The 23,778-nt window shown below is 45.5% G+C and overlaps 1 protein-coding gene across 10 annotated transcripts in view; it reads left to right on the top strand.

Moving 5' to 3' along the window:
• fbxo41 (F-box protein 41) overlaps nucleotides 1-23,778 on the top strand; it is a 248,309-nt gene that overhangs the window by 68,757 nt on the left and 155,774 nt on the right. For all 10 annotated transcript variants that reach the window (XR_011588477.1, XM_070866554.1, XM_070866561.1 and 7 more), the window contains exons 5-7: nucleotides 2,628-2,707; nucleotides 18,314-18,675; nucleotides 23,358-23,599. Coding sequence is in view for 9 of the 10 variants with exons in the window: in XM_070866554.1 (XP_070722655.1) it covers nucleotides 2,628-2,707; nucleotides 18,314-18,675; nucleotides 23,358-23,599 (684 nt within the window). In the remaining variant the exon portion in view is untranslated. The remainder of the gene's footprint in view (nucleotides 1-2,627; nucleotides 2,708-18,313; nucleotides 18,676-23,357; nucleotides 23,600-23,778) is intronic.

Raw genomic sequence — 23,778 nt, forward strand, 5'->3', positions numbered from 1 at the left:
AATCGTATGCGGTCCCCACCACCTGGGCTCAAAGGCACGCTTCTTTTTCTCATAATTTGGAATCCTTACTGAGTCTCCCATCTTGTATTCAAAGGGACGTACTTTCTTCTCAAAGTACCTTTTAAATTGTCTTTTTGACTTCTGCAATTTGGTGGCCACAAATCGATTCATCTGATCAGAGTGATCTACCACTTGTTCCAGTCACTTGGAACTACATGTTTTCATTGTCAGGGGACCCATCCCTGTTACTGCTAGCTGGCCTGGTGTTCTCATGAGCCTCCTCGTCATGGCCTGATGTGGGGAGACCCTTGTTATTTTATGAGGTGTGGACCTCATTGCCATTAAGCACATTGGCAGCATGTTAGCCCTTTGCGTGGCATGGTCCGTGCACAATTTTTTTAACATTAACTTGAGGGTCCTGTTCCCCCATTCGACCCCTCTGGATGGCTAGGGGTGGTGAGCAATGTGTAATTTGTGTTTTATCCCCAACATTTCCTGCAGGTGGGTAAAAATTTTACCGGTAAAGTGTGAACCTTGATCGCTGTCCACTTGTACTGATACATCATCATCATCATAGGCAGTCCCTCGAAATCGAGGACGACTCCAAAAGTGAGTTGTCAGGTGACTGCACAGTCCAATGTGGGAATTACAGTCTCTGTCGTAGGTGGGACAGACAGTCGTTGGAGGAATGGGTGGACGGGGTATCTGGTTTGCCGCACGCTCCTTCCGCTGCCTGCGCTTGATTTCTGCATGCTCTCGGTGACGAGACTCGAGGTGCTCAGCGCCCTCCCGGATGCTTTTCCTCTACTTAGGGCGATCTTGGGCCAAGGATTCCCAGGTGTCGGTGGGAGTGTTGCACTTTATCAAGGAGGCTTTGAGGGTGTCCTTGAAACATTTCCTCTGCCCACCTGGGGCTTGCTTGCCATGTAGGAGTTCTGAGTAGAGCGCTTGCTTTGGGAGTCTTGTGTCCTGTATGCGGACAATGTGGCCTGCCCACATTGTTCAAGGTGTGAACCTTTATTGGTGTCCACTTGTACTGGTACCCCCCACCTACAAAACACATGATTTAATAGTGTTTTGGCTGCCATGATTGCGGTGTTGGAGTGGCAGGGGAATGCATTGATCCACCACCATTGATTCGGGCATGCTGAAAATTGCCTTGTGCCTGTGGAAGTGGCCCAATGAAGTCTGTCTGGAGGTGAGTCCATGGCCCTTGAGGTGGGGGTGCGCTTTGAAACAAGGCTCGGTTAGTGCATGCGGGATGATTGTGCGCAGGCTGTTCCCTCATGGAAGGCCACTAAGCTGTGATTGCTACCTTATTGAAGGTTACCAGGGCCGAATAGTTCCCTACTGCGGGATGGGAGTGAAAGAGGGTGAGCAGTTCCTGACCCACCTCTGGTGGAACACACACCACCGGGCAGGCGTTTGGCTTTCTTTTGAACATCAGCAACTGCTCATCTGAGTCAGGGGCAGTGGCTAGTATGGTATTGGGAGGTTCAACGCATGTCAGTAATGGTGACCATAAAACTATCGGATTGTCGTAAATACCCATTTGGTTCACTAATGTCCTTTAGGGAAGGAAATCTGCTGTCCTTACCCGGTCTGCCCTATGTGACTCCAGACCCACAGCAATGTGGATGACTCTGAACTGCCCTCGGAAATGGCCCAGCGAGCCACTAGTTGTATTCAAGAAGTCGGCTCACCAACACCTCCTCGAGGGCAATAAATGCTGGCCTTGCCTGCAATGTCCACGTCCCGTGAATTCATTAAAAAAAAATGATCCACTCGCACTTTTGGCTGAAGACGAAAGAACATTTCATCCTTGATTCTTACATTCACATCCTGGACTCGGCATAGTTGAGCATAGGGATATCCCTGAAGTTTCCAATCCTACCATTACTTACTTGTTCATCACAACTATTGACTGGATGTCTTGGGGCTACAGAGTTTTGCTGTAATCTGTTGGGGTAAGGGACTGCTCAATCCTGTCTTTCGCCTGTTGCGTTGGGTGTTGAGCATGCAATGGTAGCTCCGCTAAGTTGTTACTTTAAGGTATGCCTTTCAGATCAGCCATGATCTTATTGAATGGCGGAGCAGGCTCGAGGGGCCGTATGGCCTACTCTTGCTCCTATTTCTTAAGTTCTTTTATGTTCCTATAACCTGGTGTTGCTTCTGGCATACTCTGTACATATTGAACCAGGCTTGTTTCCTGTTTTATTGGTGATCAAGCAGTGAGGGATATGCCAGGATGGGAGTTACAGGTTGTGCTGCTGCTGATGGCCCACTGCAAATCAACAATGTGGTGCAGGATTGGAGTCATTTGTAGGCCAGAGTGCGTTGGGGCGCAGGTTGGCTTTGCTGAAGGACATTAGCAATTCAGGTGGGTTTTTACAACAATCCGGAACATCCGTGGCTATTTTTCTGCCGCTTTACCACAAATTACAGGATTTATTGAATTCCATTGCACAACTTGCCCTGTTAGGGTTTGAACTCACTGACTCCGGGTTGCTCGTCCAGTAACATAATCACTCTGCTACCATAATACCATATTAATGTTGGAATTTTTTGAAAATGATTGATTGTTGGACTTCTGCTTTAATTTTCACATTCGATTCCTTCTTGTCCAGGGTGAAAGACACACGAGCCCAGCCGGAGTTTCCCGAGGGAATGTGCCTGTGTCTGAGCAACAGTCATTACCAAATGTCAGGTATGGGATATAAAGAATCAAAACAACTTGGAATCATAGAATGGTTACAGCACAGAAGGAGGCCATTTGGCCCGTCGAGCCCGTGCCGGCTCTCTTCAAGAGCACCTCAGCCAGTCCCACTCCCCCGCCCTTTCCCTGCAGCCCTGCAATGTTTTTTCCATCAGGTACTTATCCAGTTCCCTTTCGAAAGCCACGATTGAGTCTGCCTCCACCACCCTTTCAGGCAGTGCATCTGCAAATTGGCTCAGTGACAGGGAGCAAAGGGTAATGGTTGAGGGGAGGTTTTGTGACTGGAAAGCTGTTTCCAGTGGTGTTCCACAGGGCTCAGTACTCGGTCCCTTACTTTTTGTACGAGTATACATCTGGTCCATCAAGCCTGTCCCACACAATTGCGATACCTTGTGTATCACAACTTATACAGTCCACCCCACCCGAAACCATGTGATCTCCTGGGAGAGGCAAAAAACTATTTGTGATAATGTTACTGTAGTATATATTAATGATTTAGACTTCAATGTAAGGACCATGATAAAGAAGTTTGCAGATGATACAAAATTTGGTCGTGTAGTTGACCGTGAGCAGGAAAGCTCTAGACTGCAGGAACATAAGAACACAAGAAATAGGAGCAGGAGTCGGCCATACGGCCCCTCGAGCCTGCTCCGCCATTCAATGAGATCATGGCTGATCATCGACCTCAACTCCACTTTCCCGCCCGATCCCCATATCCCTCGATTCCCCTAGAGTCCAAAAATCTATCTCCGCCGTGAATATATTCAGAGATTCGTCCCCACAGCCCTCTGGGGCAGAGAATTTCAAAGATTCACAACCTCTGAGTGAAGAAATTCTTCCTCATCTCGGCCTTAAATGACCAACCCCTTATCCTGAGCCTGTGCCCCCTAGTTCTCGACACTCCAGCCAGGGGAAACAACCTCTCAGCATCTAACCTGTCAATTCTATTCAGAATCTTAATACAAAAGCAAAATACTGTGGATGCTGGAATCTGGAATGAAAATAGAAACTTCTGGAAATCTCAGCGGGTTTGGCAGCATCTGTGGAGAGGAAGCAGAGTTAACATTTGGGTCGATGACCCTTCGTTAGAACTGGAGAGTGTTTGGAAAGAACACATTTTTAACAAGCACTGAAAGGGGGAGGGGAAGAAAGAACAAAAGGGAAGGTCTGTGATAGGGTGGAAGACAGAAGAGATTAGAGAGACAATCTCTAATATTTAAAAGAGTCTCACCATTTAAAAAATATTCTGTTTTTCTATTCTTCCTACCAAAGTGAATAACCTCACATTGCGCCATATTATACTCCATCTGCCACCTTACGCCCACTCACTTTATCTATATCCCTTTGCAGAAGCTTTGTGGTCTCCTCACAGCTTACTGACCCACCTAGCTTTCTATCATCAGCAAACTTGGATACATTACACTCGGTCCCTTCATCTAGGTCATTAATCTAGATTGTAAATAGCTGAGGCTCCAACACATCCTTGTGGCACCCCACTAGTTACAGTCCGTTTATCCCTTCTCTCTGTTTTCTGTCCTTTAACCAATCCTCTCTCCAGGCTAATACATTACCTCCAATCGCATGAACCCTTGTGTAAGAAACTCATGTGGCACTTTATCGAATTATTTTGGAAATCCAAATATACTGCATCCACTGGTTCCCCTTTATCTACCCTGCTAGTTACATCCTCAATAATTCAAATTTATCAAACACGATTTCCCTTTAATAAAACCATGTTGACTCTGCTTAATCAGATTATGATTTTCTAAATGCCCTGATACCACTTCCTTAACAATGGATTCCAGCATTTTCCCGACGACTGACAGGCTAACTGGCCTGTAGTTCCCTGTTTTCTCCCTCCTTTCTACAACAGCGGTGTTACATTTGCTACCTTCCAATCCGCTGGGACCGTTCTAGAATCTAGGGAATTTTGAAAGATCAAAACCAATGCATCCACTATCTCTGCAGCTACCTCTTGTAAAACTCTAGGATGTAGGCTGTCAGATCCAGGGGATTTGTCGGCTTTTAGTCCCATTGGTTTCTCTAGTACTTTTTCTCTACTGATATTAATTACATTAAGATCCTCACACATTAGACCCTTGGTTCCCCATCATTTTTGGTAAGCTTTTTGCGTCTTCTACTGTGAAGACAGATACAAAATATTTGTTTAATGTTTCTGCCATTTCCTTATTCCCCAAAATAATTTCTCCTGTCTCAGCCTCTAAGGGACCAATGTTTACATTTGCTACTCTCTCCCTTTTTGTCGAAGCTCTTACAATTTGTTTTTATATTCTTTACTAGTTTTCTCTCATAGTCTATTTTATCTCTTTTTATCAATTTTTTGGTCATCCTTTGCTGGTTTCTGGAACTCTCCCAATCCACAGGCTTAGTACTATTCTTCGCAGCATGATGAGCTTCTTTCTATCCTTAACTTCTTTATTTAGCCACGGATGGATCACTTTTCCCGCGGAGTTTTTGTTTCTCAATGGAATGTATTTTTGTTGAGAATGATGAAATATTCCTTTAAATGCTAGCCACTGCTTATCTACCGCCATACCTTTTAATCTATTTTTCCAACCTACCTTGGCCAACCCCCCTTCGTACCCATGTAATTGGCTTTATTCAAGTTTAAGATTCTAGTTTTGGACTTAAGCAGGTCACTCTCAACGTAATGTGAAATTCTATCGTGTTATGATCACTCTGCCCCAGAGGATCCTTTACTATGAGATTGCTAATTAACCCTGTCTCTTTATACAATACAAGATCCAAAATAGCTTCTTACCTGGTTGGTTCTCGGAAACTGTCCCGAATGTATTCCATGAATTCGTCCTCCAGACTCTTTGGTTTGATTTGTCCAGTCTATATGAAGATTGAAGTCTCCCCCACAATTATTGCATTACCTTTGTTACAAGCCCCTACTATCTCTTGATTAATATTCTGTCCAACATAATAGCTACTGTTAGGGGGCCTATATTCTACTCCCACCAGCGCTTTCTGCCCCTTGTTATTTCCTTATCTCCACCCATACTGATTCTACTTTCTGATCTTCCGAGCCAAGATCCTTTCTCTCTACTGTCCATATGTCATCCTTTATTATCAGGGCTACCCTCCACCGCCACCCCCCCCCCCTTTGCCATTCTGCCTGACTTTTTGAAACATCAAGAACGCTGCAACCTTGGTCACCTTGCAACCACATCTCTGTAATGGCTATTGCATCAAACTCATTTATCTCTATTTGTGCCACGAGTTTGTCGATCTTACATAAGAACATAAGAAATAGGAGCAGCAATAGGCCATAAGGCCCCTTGAGCCTGCTCCACCATTCAATAAGATCATGGCTGATCTGATCATGGACTCAGCTCCACTTCCCCGCCCGCTCCCCATAACCCCTTATCGATCTTGTTACGGCTGCTTCGTGCATTCAGATAAAGAGCCTTTAATTTAATTTTTTTGCCACTATTCCCTGCTTTGACCTTATTCTCTGCTACACTGCTACCGTTACACACTCGGTCCCTTCCTGTCACGCTCTGCATACCCAAATCTCTGCACTGCTCTATTGCCTTGACCTTTCTCTTGAGATATCTACATTTCCCCTCATCTGACCCCTCCCCCTCCATTTTTTAGTTGAAAGCCCTATGTACAACCCTAGTTACTGGGTTCGCCAGGACGCTGGTCCCAGCCCGGTTTAAGTGGAACCCGTCCCGATGGAACAGCTCCCTCTTTCTGGAACTCACTGCCTGAAAGGGTGGTAGAGGCAGAAACCCTCATCACATTCAAAAGGTACTTGAATGTGCACTTACAGAGCTGTAACCTACAGGGCTACAGACCTAGTGCTGGAAGGTGCGATTAGGCTGAGTAACTCTTTTTTGACCGACATGGACATGATAGGCCGAATGGCCTCCTCCTGTGTCATAATTTTCCATGATGCTATGCATAAAAATGTTTTTCCTCATGTCGCCTTTGGTTCTTTTGCCAATCACTTTACATCCGTGTCCTCTGGTTCTCGACCCTTCCCGCCAGTGGGAACAGTTTCTCTACTCTCTCTAGATCCCTCATGATTTTGAACACCTCTATCAAATCTCCTCTGCTCCAAGGAGAACAACCCCAGCTTCTCCAGTCTATCCATGTTACTGAAGTCCCTCATCCTTGGAACCATTCTTGTAAATCTTTTCTGCACCCTCTCTTAAGCCTTTACATCGGGAGTTGTGTACAGACCACCAAACAGTAGTAAAGAGGTTGGGGATGGCATAAAACAGGAAATTAGGGATGCATGCAATAAGGGTACAGCTTATTTAGATATGTGAAGCGAAAAAGATTAGTGGACTAATGTAGGTTCCTTGCAGTCAGAATCAGGTGAATTCATAATAGGGAACAAGGAAATGGCAGACCAATTGAACAAATACTTTGGTTCTGTCTTCACTAAGGAAGACACGAATAATCATCCGAAAATAATAAGGGACCGAGGATCTAGCGAGAAGGAGGAACTGAAGGAAATCCTTATTAGTCAGGAAATTGTGTTCGGGCAGTAAGGTGGCAGATGCAGTATAATGTAGGGAAATGTGAGGTTATTCACTTTGGTAAGAAGAATAACAAAACAGAATATTTTTTTAGATGGTGAGAAACCTTTAAATGTTGGTGTTCAGAGAGAATTGTGTGTCCTCATGAAAGAAACACAAAAAGCGAGCATGCAGGTACAGCAAGCAATAAGGAAGGCAAATGGCATGTTGCCCTTTATTGCAAGGGGGTTGGAGTATAAGAGTAAGGAAGTTTTGCTACAATTGTACAGGGTCTTGGTGAGATAACATGTGGAGTACTGTGTACACTTTTGGTCTCCTTATCTAAGGAATAGAATTGTGGAATCATAGAAATTTACAGCACGGAGAGAGGCCATTTCGGCCCATCGTATCTGTGCCGGCCAAGCAAGAGCTATCCAGCCGAATCCCCCTTTCCAACTCTTGGTCCTTGGCTCTTGGAAGTATATACTTGCCTTGGAGGTGGTATAATGGAGGTTCACTAGATTGATTCCTGGAATGAGAGGGCTGCCCTATGATGATAGATTTTGTAGAATGGGCTGATACTTTCTGGAGTTTAGAAGAATGAGAGGTGACCTCATTGAAACATACAAGATTCTGAGGGGGATTGACAGGGTAGATGCTGAGAGGTTGTTTCCCCTGGCTGGAGTGTCTAGAATCAGGGGTCAGTCTCAGGATAAGGGGTCGGCCATTTAAGTCCGAGATGAGGAGGAATTTCTTCACTCGGAGCGTTGTGAATCTTTGGAATTCTCTGCCCCAGAGGGCTGTGGATGCTGAGTCTCTGAATATATTCCAGGCTGAGATCGATAGATTTTTGGACTCTAGGGGAATCAAGGGATATGGAGATCGGACGGGAAAGTGGAGCTGAGGTCGCTAGTAAGTCATGATCATATTGAATGGCGGAGCAGGCTCGAGGGGCCTTATGGCCTACTCCTGCTCCTATTTCTTATGTACTTATGCCATTCTCTCTCTCCAGCACTGTGATATTCTCCTTAATCAATACTGCCCCCCCCCCCCCCCCAAAAAAAAAACTTTCTTTCCTTCCTTATCTTTCCTGAACACCTTGTATCCAGGAATATTTAATACCCAATCCTGCCCTTTTTTGAGCAAGGTCACAGTTATCGCCACGACATCATAGTCCCATGTGCCTATTTGCGCCTGCAGCTCACCAATCTTATTTACCACACTTCATGCAATTACACACATGCACTGCAAACCTGTCTTAGACCTTCTTGTATTCATTCTTAGTCTGACCCCACCTAATACTGTACTATTTCTTCCTCTAGTGCTATCTCAGTATTCCCTTATGAAAGGGAAATCATGTTTGACAAATCTGTTAGTTTTTTGAGGTTGTAACTCGTAGAATAGATAAGGGGGAACCAGTGGATGTGGTGTATTTGGATTTTCAGAAGGCATTCGATAAGGTGCCACACAAGAGGTTATTAAACAAGATTAGGGCTCATGGGATTGTGGGTAACATACTAGCATGGATTGAGGATTGGTTAATGGAAAGAAAACACAGAGTAGGAATAAACGGGTCATTTTCGGGTTGGCAGACTGTAACTAGTGAGGTGCCGCAAGGATTAGTGCTTGGGCCCCAGCTAGTCACAATCTATATCAATGATTTGGATGAGGGGATCAACTGTAATATATCCAAAGATAGGTGGGAATGTAAGTTGTGAGGAGGATGCAAAGAGGCTTCAAGGGGATACAGACAGGCTGAGTGAGTGGGCAAGAACATGGCAAATGGAATATAATGTGGAGAAATGTGAAGTTATCCACTTTGGTCGAAAAAATAGAAAAGTAGAGTATTTTTTAAATGGTGAGAGATTGGGAAATGTTGGTGTTCAGAGGGACCTGGGTGTCCTTGTACACCAATCACTGAAAGTTAACATGCAGGTACAGCAAGTGATTGAAGCAAATGGTATGTTGGCCTTTATTACAGGAGGATTTGAGTATAAGAGTAAAGACGTCTTACTGCAATTATACAGGGCCCTGGTGAGACCACTCCTGGAGTATTGTGTACAGTTTGGGTCTCCTTACCTAAGGAAGGATATACTCCATTGAGGGAGTGCAACAAAGGTTCATCAGACTGATTCTTGGGATGGGGAGATTGTCCTATGAGGAGAGATTGAGTAGACTAGTCCTATATTCTCGAGTTTAGAAGAATGAGAGGTGATCTCATCGAAGCATACAGAATTCTTACAGGGCTTGACAGAGAGGATGTTTCCCTCGGGCTGGGGAGTCTAGGACCAGGGGTCACAGTCTCAGAATAAAGGGTCAGCCATTTAGGACTGAGATGAGGAGAATCTTCTTCATTCAGAGGATGGTGAATCTCTGGAATTCTCTGCCCCAGAGGGCTGTGGAGGCTCCATCTTTGAGTGTATTCAAGACAGATCGATAGATTTTTGGATATTAAGGGAATCAAGGGATATGGAGATAGTGGAGTTGAGGTAGAAGATTAGCCGTGATCTCATTGAATGGCAGAGCAGGCTCGAGGGGCTGAGTGGCCGACGACTCCTATTTCTTATGCTCTTATCGTCTCTCCGAATCCTTTGTGCACCTTGTTTCTCCTTTCGAATGATGCATCCTGGTGCCCATCCCCCTGCCAAGCTAGTTTAAACCCTCCCCAACAGCACTAGCAAACCCTCCCCCCACGGATATTGGTCCTGGCTCTGTTGAGGTGCAACTAGTGCGGCTTGTACAGGTCCCACCTCCCCCAGAAACGCTCCCAATGCCCCAGGAATATGAAGCCCTCCCGGCGGCACCATCTCTCCAGCCACGTATTCCTCTGCTCTCCTCCTATTTCTGTACTCACTAGCTCCTGGCATCGGGAGTAATGCAGAGATTACTATCTTTTTGAGATCCTGCTTTTTAGGGGTTAAAATTGGGTACCGCCGGTGTGACCACCTGAGTGCTGACTTTAGCGCCAGGCGTTAAGCGCAGCCTCAAAGTCCTGAATTCAGTTTTAACGCCCAAAGATGAGGGAGCAGCGCTAAAAAGTGCCGTTGCACACTCTCCGTCGGGCGGGAGCTCAGGAGACCGACTGAATTTCCCATCGGGAGGCTGCCGCCATGCTAGAAGAAAAATGGGAATAAAAAAGAACTAAAACTTCTCCCACATTTCCCCACTCTTAAAACTAATGAAAACATGCAGAAATAAGTAAAGAGAAAAGCTTACCTTCCTTTCTGGGTGATTCCGCCTGAGATCCGGTCTTTAATGTCAACTTTTTCCTGGCTGTACGGCCGCCTGCCGGTATGGCAGCCGTACAAAGCAAATATTGCGACAGAGAGACGTTGTACACTGGATGACATCACCACGAGGGTGGTGTTAGCTGGCGCAGCATTGCCTCTTGGTGCGTGTGCCAAAGTGCCGACTCAATTTAAGTCGAGGTGTCAACACCGTTTACCGACGCCGGTAGGCCTTTGCTGCCCGTTTGCCACCTATTGCCAGCGGTAACAGGTGGCCTACAAAACACAATTTCAGCCCCTTTTAATTTCTTTCCGAGCTCCCTAAAATCTGCCTGGAGGACCTCATCCCTCTTTTTACCTATGTTGTTGATACCGAAATGGACCTCTCCCTCTCTGTTCACAGTTTCCACCCCCCTCAGAATTTTCTGCAGCCGCCCGGTGACATCCTTAACCCTGGCACCAAGGAGGCAACATACCATCCTGGAATCCTGTCTGCGCCTGTCTCTTCCCCCATACTATCGAATCTCCTATCACGATTGCTTTCCTGATCTTCCCCCTCCCCACTGGACAGCTGAGCCGCCCATGATGCCGTGGACCTGACTTTGGCTGTACTCTGCAGAGTCCTGAATTCTGGTGAGAGAGTGAGGTGTACTCGGAGGACTGCTGCATTACCTGCCTGGCTCCCCCTTGCCTGTCTGATGGTCACTCATTCCTTCTCTGCCTGCACACTCTTGTGCTGTGATGTGACCACCTCGTGAAACCTCCAGCTGACAACACTTCCAGCACATGTGATTTTCCAGGACATGGTGAACCGGAGCTCATTGTTTATACCGGACTGCACATGGCATGATTTTAGGATCTAATTTAAAGCTGCAGAAAAGCAATAAAATGTGGAGTTAAATTAGTATAGGATGAATGTTTTCTTTTAAGAAAAAGTTTAAGCAGATTTTCTTCACTCATTATTCAGATTTATTTTCAACTGCATTTCATTTAATGAGAGTTCACCATCTGTATAAATGTTGAATCCCCTGGGCCGAACGATGTATAACCGAGGGTGCTGAAGGAGTAGGGAGAACACTTGTGGGGCAGTGGCTACAATGATTAAAGATTCAGTTGGTGCCGGAGAGGTTGTGCAGAATTGAAATCTAGCAAATGTAGTATCTGTATTTAAAAAGAGAGATTGCAGAAACTATGCCTATCACTGGATAAAATATTAGAAACTAAACCAAGAAGGTCTTGCTTGAAAAGCCTCCTCGTGACTTTTAATTATTTTGCAAATAAAACATGGGATGTCCTTACTTATTTAGATATTCTTAAATCCTTGGACAGAATAAGAACAGGACATAAGAATTAGGAGGCAGTATGCCCTGCAAGCCGGCTCTGCCACTCAATAAAATCAGGGCTGATCCCGCCCAATCTCCATATCCCTTGATTCCCCTAGACTCCAAAATCTAGCGATCTCAGCCTTGAATATATTCAATGGCGCCTCATCCACAGCCCTTTTGGTAGAGAATTTCAAAGATTCACCACCCTCGGAGTGAAGAAATTCCTCCTCATCTCAGCCTTAAATGGCCGACCCTTTATCCTGATACTGTACGCCCTAGTTCTAGACTCTCCAACTAGGGGAAACAACCACTCAGCCTGTCTCTACCCTGTCAAACTCCCTCAGAATCGTTTGTTTCAGTGAGATTACCTCCCATACTTCTAAACTCCAGAGAGTAGAGGCCAAATGAAATTCAACATAAAAATTTGCAAATTAAACTAGAATCTATGGTAATCTATCCCCAACTCACTGTCTGTCCCCGGCTAACTGTTCAGTCTGTGGCACAGCTCTCCCAATTTTCACGACAATCAGTAGTTTCGTGGTCACTGTTACTGATCCTAGCTCTCCCAAACCCGTGACCTCTACCACTTAGAATAACAAGGGCAACAGGCGCATGGGAACACCACCACCTCCATGTTCCCCTCCAAGTCACACACCATCCTGACTTGGAAATATATCGCCATTCCTTCATCGTCGCTGGGTCACAATCCTGGAACTCCCTCCTCAACGGCACTGTGGGAGCCTTCACTACACGGACTGCAGCGGTTCAAGAAGGCGGCTCACGGGCAATTAATGCCGGCCTTCGCAGCGACGCCCACATCCCAAGAACGAATATAAAACACTTATTCCAGATTTATTGAGTTCCCCAGCTGCGGTGGGATTTGAACTCGCGTCTCTAGATCATTAGTCCGGGTCTCTGCATTACTTGTTCAGTATGATAACCACTGTGCTATCATGCCTTTATATGGGGTAGTGGGATTGGTTTTGGATTGGCTCTACAAAGATCCAGCACAGAATCGATTGTCTCCTACAGGACAAAGGGTTTAATTAAGAGGGAGAAAATAGAGTACGAGAAGAAGCTTGCCGGGAACATAAAAACTGACTGCAAAAGCTTCTATAGATATGTGAAGAGAAAAAGATTAGTGAAGACAAACGTAGGTCCCTTGCAGTCGGATTCAGGTGAATTTATAATGGGGAACAAAGAAATGGCAGACCAATTGAACAAATACTTTGGTTCTGTCTTCACGAAGAAAGACACAAATAACCTTCCGGAAGTACTAGGGGACCGAGGGTCTAGTGAGAAGGAGGAACTGAAGGATATCCTTATTAGGTGGGAAATTGTGTTCGGGAAATTGATGGGATTGAAGGCCGATAAATCCCTGGGGCCTGATAGTCTGCATCCCAGAGTACTTAAGGAAGTGGCCCTAGAAATAGTGGATGCATTGGTGATTATTTTCCAACAGTCTATCGACTCGGGATCAGATCCAATGGACTGGAGGGTAGCTAATGTAACACCACTTTTTAAAAAGGGAGGGAGAGAGAAAGCGGGTAATTATAGACCGGTTAGCCTGATGTCAGTAGTGGGGAAAATGTTAGAATCAATTATTATGGATGAAATAGCAGCGCATTTGGAAATCAGTGACAGGATCGGTCCAAGTCAGCATGGATTTATGAAGGGGAAATCATGTTTGACAAATCTTCTGGAATTTTTTGAGGATGTAACTAGTAGAGTGGACAAGGGAGAACCAGTGGATGTGGTGTATTTGGACTTTTGACAAGGTCCCACACAAGAGATTGGTGTGCAAAATCAAAGCACATGGTATTGGGGCTAATATACTGAAGTGGATAGAGAACTGGTTGGCAGACAGGAAGCAGAGAGTCGGGATAAACGGGTCCTTTTCAGAATGTCAGGCAGTGACTAATGGAGTGCCGCAGGGCTCAGTGCTGGGACCACAGCTCTTTACAATATACATCAATGATTTGGATGAAGAAATTGAATGTAATATCTCCAAGTTTGCAGATGACACTAAACTGGGTGGCGGTGTGAGCTGTAAGGGGGACGCTTAGAGGCTGTAGTGTGACTTGGACAGGTTAGGTGAGTGGGCAAATGCATGGCAGATGCAGTATAATGCTGTTTACCACCGAGGTTTACACAACCTTCACGGGAAACATAGAAAATAGATGCAGAAGTAGGCCATTTGGCCCTTCGAGCCTGCACCGCCATTCAATAAGATCATGGCTGATCATTCACCTCAGTACCCCTTTCCTGCTTTCTCTCCATACCTCTTGATCCCTTTAGCCGTAAGGGCCATATCTAACTCCCTCTTGAATATATCCAATGAACTGGCATCAACAACTCTCTGCGCAGGGAATTCCACAGGTTAACAGCTTTCTGAGTGAAGAAGTTTCTCCTCATCTCAGTCCTAAATGGCTTACCCCTTATCCTAAGACTGTCTCCCCTGGTTCTGGACTGCCGCAACATCAGGAACAATCTACCCGCATCCAACCTGTCCCGTCCCGTCAGAATCTTGTATATTTCTATGAGATCCCCTCTCATCCTTCTAAACTCCAATGTGTAAAGACCCAGTTGATCCAGTCTCTCCTCAGATGTCAGTCCGGCCATCCCGGGAATCAGTCTGGTGAACCTTTGCTGCACTCCCTCAATTGCAAGAACGTCCTTCCTCAGGTTAGGAGACCAAAATTGGAACACAATATTTCAGGCGAGGGCTCACGAAGGCCCTGTACAACTGCAGTAAGACCTCACTGCTCCTATACTCAAATCCCCCGAGTCATGAAGGCCAACATACTATTTGCCTTCTTCACCACCTGCTGTACCTGCATGCCTACTTTCAATGACTGATGTACCATGACACCCAGGTCTCGTTGCACCTCCCCTTTTCCTAATCTGCCGCCATTCAGATAATATTCTGCCTTTGTATTTTTGCCACCAAAGTGGATAACCTCACATTTATCCACATTTTACTGCATCTGCCATGCATTTGCCCACTCACCTAACTTGTCCAAGTCACCCTGCAGCCTCTTAGCGTCCTCACAGCTCACACCGCCACCCAGCTTAGTGTCATCTGCAAACTTGGAGATATTACATTCAATTTCTTCATCCAAATCATTGATGTATATTGTAAAGAGCTGGGGTCCCAGCACTGAGCCCTGCGGCACTCCACTAGTCACTGCCTGCCATTCTGAAAAGGAACCGTTTATCCCGACTCTCTGCTTCCTGTCTGCCAACCAGTTCTCTGTCCACATCAGTATATTACCCCCAATACCATGTGCTTTGATTTTGCACACCAATCTCTTGTTTGGGACCTTGTCAAAAGCCTTTTGAAACCACATCCCACTGGTTCTCCATTGTCCACTCTACTAGTTACATCCTCACAAAATTCCAGAAGATTTGTCAAGCATGATTTCCCCTTCATAAATCCATGCTGACTTGGACCGATCCTGTCACTGCTTTCCAAATGCGTTGCTATTTCATCCTTAATAATTGATTCCAACATTTTCCCCACCACTGATGTCAGGCTAACTGGTCCATTATTACACGCTTTCTCTCTCCCTCCTTTTTTAAAAAGTGGTGTTACAGTAGCTACCCTCCAGTCCATAGGAACTGATCCCGAGTCGATAGACTGTTGGAAAATGATCACAAATGCATCCACTATTTCTAGGGCCACTTCCTTAAGTACTCTGGGATGCAGCCTATCAGGCCCTGGGGATTTATCGGCCTTCAATCCCATCAATTTCCCTACCACAATTTCTCGTCTAATAAGGATATCCTTCAGTTCCTCCTTCTCACTGGACCCTCGGTCCCCTAGTATTTCCGGGAGGTTATTTGTGTCTTCCTTCGTGAAGATAGAACAAAAGTATTTGTTCAATTGGTCTGCCATTTCTTTGTTCCCCATTATAAATTCACCTGAATCCGACTGCAAGGGACCTACATTTGTCTTCACTAATCTTTTTCTCTTCACATATCTATAGAAGCTTTTGCAGTCAGTTTTTATGTTCCCGGCAAGCTTCTTCTCGTACTCTGTTTTCCCCTTCTTAATTAAACCCTTTGTCCCCCTCTGCTGACTTCTAAATTTCTCCCAGTCCTCAGGTTTGCTGCTTTTTGTGGCTAATTTATATGCCTCTTCCTTGGATTTAACACTATTCTTAATTTCCCTCATTAGCCATGGTTGAGCCATCTTCCCCGTTTTATTTTTACTCCAGACAGGGATGTACAATTACTGAAGTTTGTCCATGTGATCCTTAAATGTTTGCCATTGCCTATCCACCATCAGCCCTTTAAGTATCATTTGCCAGTCTACCCTAGCCAATTCACGCCTCAAACCATCAAAGTTACCTTTCCTTAAGTTCAGGGCCCTCGTTTCTGAATTAACTGTGTCACTCTCCATCCTAATAAAGAATTCTACCATGTTATGGTCACTCTTCCACAAGGAGTCTCGCACAACAAGATTGCTAATTAGTCCTTTCTCATTACACATCACCCAGTCTAGGATGGCCAGCTCCCTGGTTGGTTCCTCAACATATTGGTCCAGAAAACCATCCCTAATGCACTCCAGGAAATCCTCCTCCACCGCATTGCTACCTGTTTGGTTAGCCCAATCAATATGTAGATTAAAGTCACCCATGATAACTGCTGCTTTATTGCATGCATCACGTATTTCTTGTTTGATGCTGTCCCCAACCTTACTACTAAATATATTCAAAAAGGAGTTAGATGAAGTCCTCACTACTAGGGGAATCAAGGGGTATGGTGAGAAAGCAGGAATGGGGTACTGAAGTTGCATGTTCAGCCATGAACTAATTGAATGGCGGTACAGGCTAGAAGGGCCGAATGGCCTACTCCTGCACCTATTTTCTATGTTTCTATGTTTACTATAGTTTGGTGGTCTGCACACAACCCCCACTCGCATTTTCTGCCCCTGGGTATTCCGCAGCTCCACCCATACCGATTCCACATCATCCAAGCTAATGTCCTTTCTTGCTATTACATTAATGTCCTCTTTAACCAGTAATGCCACCCACCTCCTTTTCTTTTCTGTCTATCCTTCCTAAATGTTGAATACCACTGGATGTTGAGTTCCCAGCCTTGGTCACCCTGGAGCCATGTCTCCAATTGCATCATACCCGTTAACTGTTATCTGCGCAGTTAATTTGTCGACCTTATTCCAAATACTCCTCGCATTGAGGCACAGAGCCTTCAGGCTTGTCTTTCTAACACACTTTGCCCGTTTAGGATTTTGCTGTAATGTGACCCTTTTTGCTTTTTGCCTTAGGTTTCTCTGCCCGCCACTTTTACTTTTCTTCTTTTTATCTTTTGCTTCTGCCCCCATTCTACTTCCATCTGTCTCCCTGCATAGGTTCCCATCCCCTGCCGTATTAGTTTAACTCTTCTCTCCAACAGCACTAGGAAACACTCCCCCTTGGACATTGGTTCCGATCCTGCCCAGGTGCAGACCGTCCGGTTTGTACTGGTCCCACCTCCCCCAGAACCGGTTCCAATGTCCCAGGAATTTGAATCCCTCCCTGCTGCACCACTCCTCAAGCCACGTATTCATCTGAGCTATCCTGCGATTCCTACTCTAACTAGCACGTGGCACTGGTAGCAATCCTGAGATTAATGATTTTGAGGTCCTACTTTTTAATTTAGCTCCTAGCTCCCTAAATTCGCCTTGTAGGACCTCATCCCTTTTTTTTACCTATATCATTGGTACCTATATGCACCACGACAACTGGCTGTTCACCCTCCCTTTACAGAGTGTCCTGCACCCGCTCCGAGACATCCTTGACCCTTGCACCAGGGAGGCAACATACCATCCTGGAGTCTCGATTGCGGCCGCAGAAACGTCTATATATTCCCCTTACAATTGAATCCCCTATCACTATCGCTCTCCCACTCTTTTTCCTGCCCTCCTTTGCAGCAGAGCCACCCACAGTGCCATGAACTTGGCTGCTGCTGCCCTCCCCTGGTGAGTCATCCCCCTCAACAGTACCCAAAGCGGCGTATCTGTTTTGCAGGGGGATGACCGCAGGTGACGCCTGCACTACCTTCCACTGCTCTTCCTGTTGGTCATCCATTCCCTATTTGCCTGAGTAACCTTTTCCTGTGGTAAGACCAACTCACTAAACGTGCTATTCACGTCATTCTCAGCATCGTGCATGCTCCAGAGTGAATCCACCCGCAGCTCCAGTGCCATAATGCGGTCCGTCAGGAGCTGCAGCCGGATACACTTCCCACACACGTAGTCGTCAAGGACACTGGAAGCGTCCCTGACTTCCCACATAGTACAGGAGGAACATAACACGTGTCCGAGCTCTCCTGCCATGACTTAACCCCTAGAAAGGTGAGATTGATGGGCTGAATTGCTCATTATTTCTTATTTATTTTTATATGCTTATATTCTCCAAGCAGTTTGATATTTATAGCTCTGAGTTATATCAAAATGTTAGTTAATATTTGCTGTAATGAGCAATTTACTCTGTCCAGCTGTGGAGACCTATTAACCGTTCTTTATGTTGGTGCTGTTTCCACCAGACCGAAGCCAGTAGCCCATGTGTCACGATGCTATGATAGTGACAGTTTTACGCCGTCTGTAGATATGCAGCATGTTGAACAGAGTCCAGAGAGGAACTATTATCATAAACAAAACCGCAGCTCCGAGGGCAGGTGCGTCAGAGATCCCATGTCACGGAGTTCAGCACTGCGGAGGCAAGCTGTCGAAAACTGGCACCGCAGACCGTATCGGAACAGTACGGAGGGAGAAGAAGGTGATGTGTCGGATGCAGGATCGAGAACGACTGAATCGGAGGCGGAAGTATGGGAACCAGAAAGTAAAAGTTCAACAGAGCCACAGCAGTTTGGATCGAACCGTGCCAGGGCTTACCGACTGGGTACCAGTAAGTACTGCAACTTATCCTGGCACTATTGATCAGTGCTTCTCAAACTGGGGTCCGTAAAACATCGACCACTTGTCCTTCTATCTCCCTCCCTACTTTAAATGGTTAGTGCAAAGCGGTTTTCTTACAGATTGCATACCAGTTTGATTCTGAAAGCAAATGCTCTGCTTGGTGGTTGGGTTAAGTATTTTTGCCCCTCCTCGTACCTTCCTTACCGATTGTCGTCATCATCGTAGGCAGTCCCTCGGAATTGAGGAAGACTTGCTTCCATTCTTAAAATGAGTCCTTAGGTGGCTGAACAGTCCAACAGGAGAACCACAGTCTCTGTCACAGGTGGGACAGGTAGTCATTGAGGGAAAGGGTGGGTGGGACTGGTTTGCCGCACGTTCCTTCCTGCACTGCCTGCGCTTGTTTTCTGCATGCTCTCGGCGATGAGACTCGAGTTGCTCAGCGCCCTCCTGGATGCACTTCCTCCACTTAGGGCGGTCTTTGGCCAGGGACTCCCAGGTGTCAGTGAGGATGTTGCACTTTATCAGGGAGGCTTTGAGGGTGTCCCTGTAACGTTTCCTCTGCCCATCTTTGGCTCGTTTGCCGTGAAGGAGTTCCAAGTAGAGCGCTTGCTTTGGGAGTCTCGTGTCTGGCATGCGAACAAAGTGGCCTGCCCAGCGGAGCTGATCGAGTGTGGTCAGTGCTTCAATGCTGGGGATGTTGGCCTGGTCGAGGACGTTAATGTTGGTGCATCTGTCCTCCCAGGGGATTTGTAGGATCTTGCGGAGACATTGTTGGTGGTATTTCTCCAGCGACTTGTGTCTACTGTACATGGTCCATGTCTCTGAGCCATACAGGAGGGCGGGTATTACTACAGCCCTATAGACCATAAGGATGGTGGCAGTTTTGAGGGCCTGGTCTTCAAACACTCTTTTCCTCAGGCAGCCGAAGACTGCACTGGCGCACTGGAGGTGGTGTTGGATCTCGTCGTCAATGTCTGCTCTTGTTGATAAGAGGCTCCTGAGGTATAGGAAATGGTCCACATTGTCCAGGGCCGTGCCGTGGATCTTAATGACTTGGGGGCAGTGCTTTGACTGTATGCTGGGAGCTGATTGACGGGTCTATTATCCAATCAGCGTCTTTCGGAATTATACCAACTGGTATCATTCAATCGGCATGTGGCGAAGGTGGGACACCTCGCGTATGATGGTCAGTAGGGGCGGAGTAGCTTCACCCTAGCTTTTAGCGCAGCCTCTCGGTACCTTCCTAATACAGCCCCATGGTGTGGCTGCCCTCCCGGTGGGGGGTTGCAGAAGAATCCATCGGGAACACCCGGTAGCAGAGAGTCAGCTGCAGAACATAACATAAGAAATGGGAGCAGGAGTAGGCCATATGGCCCCTCGAGCCTGCTCCGCCATTCAATAAAATCATGGCTGATCTGATCATAGACTCAGCTCCACTTCCCTGCCCGCTCCCCATAACCCCTTATCTCCTTATCGTTTAAGAAACCGTCTATTTATGTCTTAAATTTATTCAATGTCCTGGGTTCCACAGCTCTGTGAGGCAGCGAATTCCACAGATTTACAACTCTCAGAAGAAATTTCTCCTCATCTTTGTTTTAAATGGACGGCCCCTGATCATGCCCCCTAGTTTTAGTCTCCCCCATCAGAGGAAACATCCTCTCTGCATCCGCCTTGTCAAGCCCCCTCATAATCTTATATGTTTCGATAAAATCATCTCTCATTATTCTGAATTCCAATGAGTAGAAGCCCAACCTACTCAACCTTTCCTCATAAGTCAACCCCCTCATCCCTGGAATCAACCTAGTGAACCTTCTCTGAACTGCCTCCAAAGCAAGTCTATCCTTTCGTAAATATGGAAACCAAAACTGCACGCAGTATTCCAGGTCTGGCCTCACTAATACCTGATATAACTGTTGTAAGACTCCCCTGCTTTTATACTCTATCCCCCTTGCAATAAATGCCAAGATCCCATTGGCCTTCCTGATCACTTGCTGTACCTGCATTCTATCCTTTTGTGTTTCATGCACAAGTACCCCCAGGTCCCGCTGTATTGCAGCACTTTGTAATCTTTCTTCATTTAATAATAACTTGCTCTTTGATTTTTTCTTCCAAGTGCATGACCTCACACTTTCCAACATTATACTCCATCTGCCAAATTTTTGCCCACTCACTTAGCCTGTCTATGTCCTTTTGCAGATTTTTTGTGCCCTCCTCACACATTGCTTTTCCTCCCATCTTTGTATCGTCAGCAAACTTGGCTACGTTACACTCAGTCCCTTCTTCCAAGTCGTTAATATAGATTGTAAATATTTGGGGTCCCAGCACTGATCCCTGCGGTACCTCACTAGTTACTGATAGCCAACCAGAGTATGAAACATAGAAACATAGAAAATAGGTGTAGGAGTAGGCCATTCGGCCCTTCGAGCCTGCACAAACATACAATATGATCATGGCTAATCATGCAACTTCAGTACCCCATTCCTGCTTTCTCTCCATACCCCTTGATCCCTTTAGCCGTAAGGGCCACATCTTAACTCCCTTTTGAATATACCTAACGAACTGGCCTCAACAACTTTCTGTGGTAGAGGATTCCCTGAACCATTTATCACAACTCTCTGTTTTTTGTTCGTTAGCCAATCCTCTATCCATGCTAATATATTACCCCCAACCCTGTGAACTTTTATCTTGTGTAGTAACCTTTTATGTGGCACCTTGGCAAATGCCCTCTGGAAGTCCAAATACACCACGTCCACTGGTTCCCCTTTATCCACCCTGTTTGTTACATCCTCAAAGAATTCCAGCAAATTTGTCAAACATGACTTCCCCTTCATAAATCCATGCTGACTCTGCCTGTCCGAATTTTGCTTTTCCAAATGTCCTGCTATTGCTTTTTTAATAATGGACTCCAACATTTTTCCAACCACACTTGTTAGGCTAACTGGTCTATAGTATGCTGCTTTTTGTCTGCTTCCTTTTTTAAATAGGGGCATTACATTTGCGGTTTTCCAATCTGCGTGGACCTCCCCAGAATCCAGGGAATTTTGGTAAATTACAACCAATGCATCCACAATCCCTGCCGCTACTTCTCTTAAGACCCTAGGACACAGGCCATCAGGTCCAGGGGATTTATCTGACTTTAGTCCCATTATCTTACTGATAAGTTCCTCCCCCCCTCCCCCCTGTAGCCCCTAGACTATCCATTGTCGGAATATTGTTAGTGTCCTCTACCATAAAGACTGATACAAAATATTTGTTCAGAGTTTCTGCCATCTCCATGTTCCCCATCACTAATTCCCTGGTCACATCCTCTTAAGGGACCAACATTTACTTTAGCCACTCTTTTCCTTTATATATACCTGTAGAAACTCTTACTATCTGTTTTTATATTTTGTGCTCGTTTACTTTCATAATCGATCTTCCCTTTCTTGATCATTTTTTTTTTAGTCGTTCTTTGCTGGCTTTTAAAAGTTTCCCAATCTTCTGTCCTTTGTCCTCCCACCAGCAGAGAGCCCGTAAGGCTTCCTTCTGTGCTGTAACCATTCTATGATTCTAAAACGGACAGACATAGGGACCTTGGGAATCGGAATGGTGACTTGGTAGGGCCCATGGGCTTTTACTTTCATGACCAGTCTGCCATGTGGGACCTTATCAAAAGCTTTGCTACAATCCTTATACACTACATCGTACGCACTACCCTCATCGACCCTCCTGGTTACCTCTTAATAAAGGCAAGCATTCCGCATGCCTTCTTAACCACTTTATCTACCTGGCCTGCTACCTTCAGAGATCTGTGGACATGCACTCCAAGGTCCCTTTGTTCCTCTACATTTCTCAGTGTCCTACCATTAAATGTGTATTCCCTTTCCTTGTTATCCCTCCCAAAATGCGTCACCTCACACTTCTCCGAATTAAATTCCATTTCCCACTGTTCTGACCAGTTGATTGATATGTTCCTGCAGTCCGCAGCTTTCTTCTTCATTATCAACCACACAACCTATTTTTGTATCATCTGCAAACTTCTTAATTATACCCCCAATACTCAAGTCTAGATCATTGATATATACCACAAAAAGCAAGGGACCCAGTACTAAGCCCTGCAGAACCCCACTGGAAACATCCTTCCAGTCACAAAAACATCCATCAACCATTACCCTTTGCTTACTGCCTCCGAGCCAATTTTGGATCCAACTTGCCACTTTGTTCTGGATCCCATGGGCTTTTACTTTTGTGACCAGTCTGCCATGTGGGACCTTATCAAAAGCTTTGCTATAATCCATATACACTACATCGTACACACTGCCCTCATCGACCCTCCTGGTTACCTCCTCAAAAACTTCAATCAAATTAGTCAGACACGATCTTCCCTTAACAAATCCATGCTGACTGTCCCCGATTAATCCATGTATTAATGGGATAGATGTTATTCTCTGGAAGTATTCTCACAAAATCTCTGTTTTAACCCAAAGTGATGTTTAATACCCTTGCAATATTTTTAAGTTTCAATATTTTAAAATTACACAATATTCAGGGTTAGTTTGAACATGAAAATGTTTCTATGTGTCATTCTACAACTGTATTCAGTTATTTCCAACATTTATTTACAGCTTTATTCATATCAATATTTTGCGCTGTGAAATCTACATTTTACGTGTCCTTTGTATCTGTCCTTAGGTAATGCCAAACCAGTTAGTTACAAAGCAGCCAAACTCCAGAAGGGCAGCCCCTCCCAATCAAATGAAGTCATCAGCCCTGAGGTTCTGAAGATGCGTGCAGCATTATTTTGTATTTTCACTTACCTGGACACCAAGACATTGCTGAGAACAGCTGAGATCTGTCGGGACTGGAAGTATGTGGCTCGACATCCCGCAGTTTGGACCAGAGTCTTGTTGGAAAACGCTAGAGTGTCCTCTAAGGTATTGACCATATAAATGCATGCACTAAGTTCCTAGCTAATGTACGATTGTGTGAAATGCACTTAGTCTATTCACATTAGAACAATTCTTTTGCTGGGGACTGTTTCTGCTCCTCAAAAAAAAATACAGTAGCAAATGAGTTTATTTGGGTAGGAATCAATAACTCGTGTTGTGGTCAT

This window comes from Pristiophorus japonicus, chromosome 2, assembly GCF_044704955.1.
Source record: "Pristiophorus japonicus isolate sPriJap1 chromosome 2, sPriJap1.hap1, whole genome shotgun sequence".
NCBI lineage: Eukaryota > Metazoa > Chordata > Chondrichthyes > Pristiophoridae > Pristiophorus > Pristiophorus japonicus.